This window comes from Camellia sinensis, chromosome 11, assembly GCF_055761805.1.
Source record: "Camellia sinensis isolate YWXY chromosome 11, ASM5576180v1, whole genome shotgun sequence".
Classification (NCBI taxonomy): Eukaryota; Viridiplantae; Streptophyta; class Magnoliopsida; order Ericales; family Theaceae; genus Camellia; species Camellia sinensis.
Window position 1 is genome coordinate 176,260,151 of NC_138971.1, and position 9,888 is coordinate 176,270,038.

General features: G+C 32.7%; 1 protein-coding gene across 1 annotated transcript; it reads left to right on the forward strand.

Annotated features, from left to right (window-relative positions):
* Nucleotides 1-4,979: 4,979 nt before the first annotated feature.
* On the forward strand, nt 4,980-9,586 carry LOC114300910 (3-oxoacyl-[acyl-carrier-protein] synthase I, chloroplastic). Its single transcript, XM_028245793.2, has 8 exons — nt 4,980-5,508; nt 6,644-7,002; nt 7,100-7,531; nt 8,157-8,330; nt 8,441-8,554; nt 8,754-8,855; nt 8,963-9,029; nt 9,226-9,586. The coding sequence occupies exons 1-8, from the start codon at nt 5,346-5,348 to the stop codon at nt 9,291-9,293; spliced, it is 1,479 nt and encodes a 492-aa protein (XP_028101594.2). The 5' UTR covers nt 4,980-5,345; the 3' UTR covers nt 9,294-9,586.
* Nucleotides 9,587-9,888: the final 302 nt, after the last annotated feature.

The following is a 9,888-nucleotide window of genomic DNA, read 5'->3' on the forward strand; positions in this document are numbered from 1 at the left end:
ATTAAATTTTTCAGGATTATTTTCCAACCCGAAAACTACTGGAAAATGTTGGAATTTATAGGCCAAAAGATCTGTCCGAACAGGTGCTGTATTTGAACTGAACAAGTATGAAAAACCCTGAATAGATACAGTTTGAATCCTTGGACAGATTTGCGACTACTACAGTTATAAAATTGTCTAGATTTTGAATCTGTCCGGACAGTTATGAATCTGTTCGGATTTGAACAGATTGAAAAGTGTTTGGATGAAATTTTTGAACTGAAAGAGGCACAATTATTGGACACAAAATTTGAATTCAAATTTGAATTAAATTCAATTTGAAATTCAAATAATTTCTTGCAAGAATTTGGAAAAATTCAAATAAATTTTGTCCAAAAAATTAATGTTAGAACCGACCCGACCCACAACTGCACCCAGCTCGGCCTGACGGGCGGTGGCGGCGGCGCGTGTGTGGTGGTTTGGGCTAAGGTTCACTTTGTTCATAACTCCTCCTTTCTACAAACTTGGGGTGCCGCTTGGGGCCCAACCCAAGTGTTGCCACCTAGAATTTATATACATACATAAGTTCTCTTCAAGTTTTAATGCGGGACAAACCTTTCAAGGAAACCCGCATTTAATTCTTTAAATGTTCAATTCCACGAACCCGAAAATGACATCAAGTTCCCATTCACTCATAAATGGTTTTGACAAATCGTCTTCACCGTGTAACTTTCCATACTGCAAGGAACACGTCACCTCTTCGGACTCACCCCAAAAATCATTTGGGGCCCACTCAATTTTGGACTCAAAGTTGTCCCAAAATAAGCCTTGTAAAACCAAATTTTCTAACAACCTCCGTGGTGGTATTTATAAAATAATTACTCAAAACACATTTTAATAAATAGTTATATCCATGGGTTTTCCTTAGTATATAAAATAAGGTTCATAAAATAAATAATATAATTAAAACACAATTTACATAAAATAAATTATGGTAACTCAAAATATACATAAAATATATTATGGTAACTGAAAATATAATATAACTCACCTTAAAATTAATACTTCACTTTTTCTTCTTTACTTATAGTATTTCTTCCACTTCCCTTGCTTCTGTTTTTCCTTTTCTCCACATCTTGAGCAAATCTCTCCTTCTATATAGAAGGACAAGCGTGGGCACCAGGCCACACAACCGCCTACGCGTCCCATTCCTAATCCTTAGCCATTAATTCATTTTATCTTGATCTTCCTTTCTTTCTTATTTTTTATTTTTTTAATATATAATTCACTACACTTTATCTCATATTTTATTTTTACAAAATATTTAATTAAACGCTTAGAGTTTTTCTCATTTATAATTAAATAATACTAATATAAAATTTAAATAACAACTTAAATTTTTGGATTATTACAACTAGACTATGAGAGATTTGTTGCGAGAGGATGTGACGATTATTGGAAATTTCTTTGGGATATATATGAGTGTGGTGGTTGAGGACCTTAGACATAATAAAATAATATTGTGGATTTATTGCCTTACTAAATATGAAAGAGAGACCTTAGACTAATTTTTTTCTAAAATTAAATAAACTAAAAGGGGAGAAAAATAGAGAGAAAAATAAAAATGAGAGAAAACAAAAAAAAAAAAAAAAATAGGAAGGAATGTGGGATCATGGAAAGATGGGTAATAAAAGGAAAAAGTAAGAGAGAGAAGAGGAAAAGTAAAAAATGTACATGTAGAATGTTTTTTGAAAAATATATCTTAACCATTGTTTTATAATTTGAACAGATCTGAGCCATCTCAATGTCCTACTAGAACAAAAATATGTTGAAGATTTAAAAACCGTCTAACTTTATTATATAAATATATTCTTACTTTTTTTCAATATAATTTTTACATATATATATATAATATATTTCATTGGGTAGTGGTTAAAATTTTCTTTTTGAAATTATGAATGAAATTAATTCTAAAAATTATTAATTTCAACTCAATCCCATTGTTAAAATTTAAAAACCTAAAACTTATTTATTTTTTTAATTTTTCATTATTAGATTGATTTCAAAATAATAAACAAAAAGATTGGGCTATCTCAAATGGGAAGCAAAAATATTTTATTGATCATAATTTTTTTATTTAACTAGATGAAAATACGTGAGAATACCTCTTAGTCTAAATGACAATTAAAAACAAAAAAAGAAAAAAAAAGGGGATCATTCATGTCTTTACCTTGGGCAATGGAATAAGGGGGATGCACCAATAAATCTCAAATTAATAACTTATGCACTGTTTAATCCTAAAAGTTTTCTTATAGACTGAAAGGTCCCATTACAATGTTAATAACATTAGATACAATGTTAATAACATCAGAGTCATGTTACAAACATTGGATTTCAAATATCTAATGTTCATCAAATTTCAATAATGTTTGAAAATATAGGATGAAAAACATCTAATGTTCATCAGATTTCAATAAATTTTGAAATTATAGAATGAAACATCAGATCATTTACATCATTCACATCATGTTGATGTAAAAATGGGACTAAATGGAGCATAAGAAAACTTTTAAGACTAAATGGTTCAACGTTTCAAAAACTAGGACTTATGAGTAAATTTTCCATGGAATAATTGTTTATCAAAATAGCTAATACGGCACCGTTGAAGGGTGCGCAGCAACTGCTCCTGTGCTTAACGCACAGTAACATCTCCAATATTGAGGGGGTGTGTACATAATCTTCCTCGTACAAAAAACAAAAGCAAATTCACGTGGGATGAATGCTACCCGGCAACTCACAGTCATTAACTACCCGCAATATCAGTTACGCATTCATTGGCTCTGCCCCCATTGGTAAGAAGTTATTTGGTGGTGACCCTTTGGTAAGATTTTAGAGCATAAGTTTTGAAGGCTTAGGTTTCATTCTTCTTGGGTTAGTCATCCGGATCGTATCACATATGATCGTTGGATGAATCTTTTAAGGCAGGATAAATTATACTAGTATCAAAAGTGTGAGTTCGAATCTCTATTTATGTGTGAGTTTATAACTTATCACTACATGATTGAATAATCCTACTACTATATAAGGTTACCCTATATGATTAGACCTTTTATTTAGTAGTCTTCAGCTACAATCACCTAGTAGTCCCGTTTGGTAAAACTGTGAGAAAGTGATTATAAATTATAACTTAACAGATTATAATTTACAGTTATGAACCTAAGCTGGTAACCTGTTTGGTGCAGCTGTGAAATTATGGATTTAAACAGCAGAGTAGTGTTTGGTAAATAACCTGTAAAATAATTTTTTGTTGCATAATTGTTATTTTTGCCCTTATAAGATATAAAATTTGTGATTTCATTTATAATTTTTTTTTTCTTTTTCTTTTTCTTTTTCACTTTATTTTCTTTTATTTTCTTTTTCACCTTCTTTTCTTTTCTTTTTTTAATTTTTTTTTCTTCTCTTCTTTCTTTGTTAATTTTGTTTAATTTATTAATTCTTTAAAATTAATTCATGTTCTAATTTAAATTAATGTTGCGATTTCATTACATATTATTTTTTGTATATTCATTTTAATTATTTATATCTGTATTTATTTATTTATTATTATTATTATTAATTGTGATTTTAGTATAAAAATTATCAATTTGCTCATCAATTATTAAAATTAGTATCAATTATTAATTATTATTATTATTATTATTATTAATAATTTGTTCATCAATTATTAAAATTAGTATCAATTTGTCCATCAATTATTATTATTTTTCATATTATTATTACTCTTTATTATTATTCATTTTAATTATTTTTAGTGATATTTCATTTTTTTCATTTTTAGTAATTCATTTTTTCATTTGACAAATCCTTACATTTTTTTCAATTTATATCATTTTTTTAGTGATATTTCATTTTTTTTAATTTTTAGTAAAATTATTTTATTTTTTCATTGTAAATTAATTAGTATCAATTAATTGCTTAAGTAGCATCAATTAATACTAAAATTATTAATTAGTATCAATGCTTAATTAATGGCTAAAATGGCTAAATTATTATTGATGGCTAAATTATAAAATGCTTAATTATTATTATTATTATTATTTAAAAAAAAAAACTGAAATCGATCGTCACCGTCGACGGTTAGGGTTTCGATCACCGTCGAAGGCACAACGACGATGGGGGATGGGGACGACGACGGACCATTGATTGTCACGCAGTCGATCATGACTCTAGGATTTTAGATCGCGATCATCACGCAATTGACGATTAGGGTTTCGATCATCAACGTGATGGTGGTGGTGAAGAGAGAACGAAGAGAGAGGGAGAGAAGAAAGCTCTAGTTCGTGAGTATGAGAGAGATAGAGAGCACTGGTTCGCAAGAGAGAGAGAGAGAGGAGAGAGAGAGAAAGAGAGAGAGAATGAACAGTGAATGAACCAGATCTTGCCAGAAATCGCCCCTCGTTGGAAATCGCCTCTCTCTCTCTCTCTCTAAGAATGAACAGTGATTATTTTTGTATTTTATATAATGACAATTATATATAATACTTCAAATGAATAAAGGGCATTTAAGTAATTTTGCCCCCTCAAGTTTAACTTCCCACTTAAGCTGAATGAATAAGCACCCTAGAAGCCACTCAGTCAAAAATCACTTTTTTGGCTTAATTTAAGCTACAAAAAGTGATTTTAAACTCTACCAAACACATCAATTGTAGCTTAAATTCAACTAAAAGTTGAAATAAGTACCTTTTAAGTTATACCAAACAAGACCTATCTCAGGTGATAATGATTAGTTAAAAGGTTAAGATTTAGTATTATGTTAAATAATTAGAGAACAAGCATAAAGAATTGTGATTGGTCCAGGCAAATCCACGTGGTGTCCAAGATCATAATATATTTTTCCTCTCTACTCTATTCTATTCAAACTGGTTGTTCGGGAGTTGTTTAACGGCTATTTGGAAACGTGAGCTTTGTGCTCTCTCTGACTTTCCCCCCCAAAAAAAAAAAAAAAAAAAAACACTTTCTTATATTTATTTTTTGAAACTTCCTCACACAATTTTGATTTTCAAAAATTCTCTTAAAATTACTAATTAGATCATAATAATTTGCTAGTATATATATATACCTATATTGTAATTTTCACCGATTTTGATATTTAATTCTCATGATAGAAATAGTTGGGCAGCCTTTCCTACCCAAATTTTTGTCCTTGTTAATTCCTTCCACTCTATATGTTTGTTGAATTTCGTCACTGACAATCCAACAACGCTAATTCTCTCTTTCTGCCCATCCCCATCCTCTCTCCTCTGTCTCTATGTAATAGCTCTATCTATCTATCTATCAAATCAGTCTTGTTTTAGAGAGAGAGAGAGATGGCAGGCATTGCTGGTACTTGTTCTTCTAGTTTGGTCTTGAAAGCCAAAGAATCAAGCAACAATGGAGCTTCTCTGGTTCAACACAATGGACTCCGAGCAGTTGAAAGCAAGCAAGTGCCTTCAGCTGGGTGTAGGCCAAATGGGTTCATTTCTACTTCAGGTTTGATCATCCTTTCCCTTCCCAATTCTTGATTATGTATCATTGTGCTGGTAGTACTCAAATCTCTTTACAACACTTTGTTCACATGTTCTTCAATTCACTAGACATTGCTGTCAAATTGCCCATAGGATTCATTGCTTCGATATTGCTGATGGTTAAGAGAGGCTGGTCTTGAAATGAGATTAAAAATCTCTATTTTGTACATTGCAATAAAGTAAATGAGCAATAACCACGATCAATCTCGTTATGAAAATACACCCTTTTCTGTGTGTTTATTGATTTCACTGAATTTCTAAGCCTTGTACAGGAATCTTGACCTCTCTGTTTGAGAAGTTCTATTTTTCTTGTGTCTTTTTCTATATCAATCTTCTTCGTGATTTATCATTGGTTGAGAAAAAAAAGTTTCACAATTTGTTACTGTTAGATAGCTTGACATGCATTGTTGGACTCATTTGCTAGCAACTTAAGCTTTTGGACTTAACATGTATTAGAGCTCAAGTTGAGAGTGGTTCTAGGTTCAAATCTCTCCATTGGCATTTTGTACTCTTTCTCCGTTTGGTTTCTTCTTTGTTTGGTAGTTTGGTTCTCTGTTTGCGTGATATACATTGTTGAGCCCATTCTCTAACAGCTTAAGCATTTGGAAAAATTGGTGACTTTATGTTGTGTTTGGTTGAGGAATTTGAGGAGGGATTTGGAAAGAAAAATGGAAAAAGTAGGTGAAATATGAATAAAATATGCCTAAATTTCACATAGTTTCACACACTTTTTCCCTTTTCCTTTCCAAATTCCTTCCCAAATCCTCCAACCAAACACACCATTAGTTTTTGGAAAAATTGGCGACTTAACAGTCGTAACAATTTCAACATCTGTTATGTTTTGTTTTCCACTTTTAGGAATTGCAATAACTCACCATCTGCATAGGTGGTCCTTCAATTCTGATCTGTATTGAAACTACTTCGAGACATTTCTGAGTTTGCTTTTCTTCATTGTTTCCAATAATGGATCTACTCAGTTATTTATGCACACATCTTGTGAGGCATTTATCTTAGACTTGAAATAAGAAATTCAATATTTTATTTAACTTTCGGTTTTCTACTTGATATGTTCTGATTGTAATAGAGTTTCATATTTGCAGCTTCAAAATGCGGAAGGATCAAGGCCATGGCCTCTCCAACTGTTTCAGTTCCCAAACGAGAAAAGGATCCCAAGAAAAGGATTGTCATAACCGGAATGGGCCTTGTATCAGTTTTTGGCAGCGACATTGATACATTTTACAATAAACTTCTTGAGGGAGAAAGTGGGATCACCCTTATTGATAGGTTTGATGCTTCGAGCTTCTCTGTTCGATTTGCCGGTCAGATTCGTGACTTCTCCTCTGAAGGCTACATTGACGGCAAGAATGATCGCCGTCTCGATGACTGCTGGAGGTACTGTTTGGTTGCTGGCAGGAGGGCCCTTGATGATGCCAGGCTTGGACCTGAAGTCCTTGAAACTGTTAGTCCCATACTAACCATTAAATTGGCAATATGTATTTCACCTAAAATAAAATGAAATATTTCAAATACTAAAGTTCCTCACCTGTATATTGCAGATGGACAGATCAAAAATAGGAGTTCTAGTGGGGTCAGGCATGGGAGGTTTGACAGCTTTCAGCAATGGGGTTGAGGCTCTTCTCCAGAAGGGATATAAGAAGATAACTCCATTTTTTATTCCTTATTCAATCACTAACATGGGTTCAGCATTATTAGCTATAGATACTGGATTAATGGGACCCAATTACTCGATTTCAACAGCCTGTGCAACTGCAAACTACTGCTTTTACGCAGCTGCAAATCACATTAGAAGAGGTGAAGCGGATATTATGGTTGCTGGTGGGACCGAGGCTGCAGTCATGGCTACTGGGGTTGGTGGCTTTATTGCTTGTCGAGCATTGTCTCAAAGGAATGATGAACCCCATAAAGCTTCAAGGCCGTGGGATAAAGATCGTGATGGTTTTGTCATTGGAGAAGGCTCTGGTGTTCTGGTAATCTAGTACTTCATCTGATTTTGTCATTTGATACTTGGTTCTGATGACATTGTGACTTGGCCTATTTGTGTTAATTTGTCTTATTATTTTAGGTTAGGGAAAACTACATTTTACCCCATTGATCTTTTGATTTGTTTCAATGTCAACCTTCTATTAACATTTTGCCCACGAAAGCGGACAAAACAATGGCATGTGAGCTGCTCATACCAATTTTATTGCCAAATTGCTCATTCAAGAGCTAATTTATTTACATAATCTGAGAGATATTTATATATCTTCCATTCTCCTATGAAGAAATATGTGAGAAAAAATATATGTACATGACAAATATTACATATCTATCACATATATGTATAAAATCACCTCTTAAATAAACATTTTTGGTCATAAAATTGGCATGTACAATTCATATGCTACTTTTTCATTCTGTTTTCATAGCAAAATGTTAACAGAAGATTGAGTTTAAACAAATCAAAAGATTAGGGGGTAAATTGCAGCATTTTTTAGTTGAAAGGGGCAAAGTAACAACGGTTTATAGTTGAGGGGAGTAAAGTGTAATTTTTCCTCTAATTTATTTTGTCTTCCAAATTTATAAATATTTGTTTTTGTTGATTGAGGAAAGATTATGGAGAGCTTAGAGCATGCAATGAAAAGAGGAGCCAATATAATTGCAGAGTACTTGGGAGGTGCCATAACGTGTGATGCTCATCACATGACTGATCCTCGGTCAGATGGCCTTGGAGTTTCATCATGTATATCCAAGGCCTTGGACGATGCTGGAGTCTCCCCGGAGGAGGTAAGAGTGCCTTATTGTGATCTCTTGACCTAAAAACGAGCATATTTTTCAGTCACAATGTGATAAATCGTAGATTCTGATGCAAACAATCTTGAATTCATAATTTGCAGGTGAATTATGTTAATGCCCACGCAACATCAACACTTGCTGGGGATTTGGCAGAGGTTAATGCTGTCAAGAAAGTCTTTAAGGACACATCTGAGATCAAGATGAATGGGACCAAGGCAAGAAACCCAAATCTTATAAGCATATTGAAATTGAAAAAATGCAATTGCGTGACAAAATTTTATTCTTGACACATTGATTGAATGTTGAACTAAATATTGTGAATTAGAATCTTCGGTAACATAAGGTCCAACTAACCAAATGGGTACTAGAACATTATAAGTGAATAGATTGAGTTTCTCATTTCATTGTTTTCAGTCAATGATTGGACACGGGCTTGGAGCTTCTGGTGGATTGGAAGCCATAGCAACCATAAAAGCAATCACCACTGGGTGGTTGCATCCAACCATTAACCAATATGTACTACACAAAAACCCTATTCTCCAATTGCGCAACATTTTCTTTGTTTCATTGTTTTTATGGTGTATTTCATGTCTCCATATTGCTTTCTTTATATTAATTTGCAGAACTTGGAGCCTGAGGTCACAATCGACAGTGTTCCAAATGTGAAGAAAAAGCATGAAGTGAATGTTGGTACGTGTATCAGCGTTCAATGCTTAAACGAAACAAAGAAACTTCGATTAATTGCATGTGCTTGGAAATTTTCTATATGCAAGACAAACAACAAACTATACCTGCTTGTGTTGTTTATTTATTTTTTAAACCATGGCAATGAGTTTAGTAACATCCATTCCACCATTCTCTAATCAAAATTTCATATTTAATGCAGCTATCTCCAACTCATTTGGCTTCGGTGGGCATAACTCAGTGGTTGCTTTCACACCCTTCAGGCCCTGAATTAAGCTTAATCAAAGTAGCTTCTTCCGTTACCTATTTTTTTTCCTTTAGGAAAGATTGATTTTGAAATCATATAATTGTCCAAATCAGAATAGATCATTTATGTTGTAATCAGTCTAAGCATAACATAAAGAATTTGATTATCAGAATTGTTTATGCTCCTGTATTGAGTCGTGGTATCGATGTAGCTTCTTTTATCAGTTTCCTTCCAAGTTCGAACCAATAATATATTTGATGAGATCAGATTCACAATCTGTCAATGAATAAACTTTTGTCTTGCCATTTTCTTGATACCTTCTTATCTATATTGTGTTGAAATCACCTATGAGTTTTGAGCAAGGAACAAAAAGTGTGAAGTGATATGAATCACGGAGTTGAGATTGCAATAATGCTTTTTTTTTTTGGTTTTAAATATACTAAGAGCATCGATACTTGACAAGTTAAATATGTTTGTTAAAGTGTGTGATATGATAGAAAGTGATAAAAATGGGGTTTAATTGTATGTGTTAGGCGTTTATTAATTTGGAAAGTAGTTGCTCAAATAGAGAAATGACAGTGTATGTTAAAATGTGTGTTATTTAAGGCTGAAGCATTG

Bases quoted from the DNA above. Each gene is read 5' to 3' on its own strand.
- LOC114300910 (XM_028245793.2), top strand. From the start codon at position 5,346: ATGGCAGGCATTGCTGGTACTTGTTCTTCTAGTTTGGTCTTGAAAGCC. The intron at 7,532-8,156 runs GTAATCTAGTAC...GATTGAGGAAAG, and splicing joins GAGAAGGCTCTGGTGTTCTG to ATTATGGAGAGCTTAGAGCA. The intron at 8,856-8,962 runs GTACTACACAAA...ATTAATTTGCAG, and splicing joins ATCCAACCATTAACCAATAT to AACTTGGAGCCTGAGGTCAC.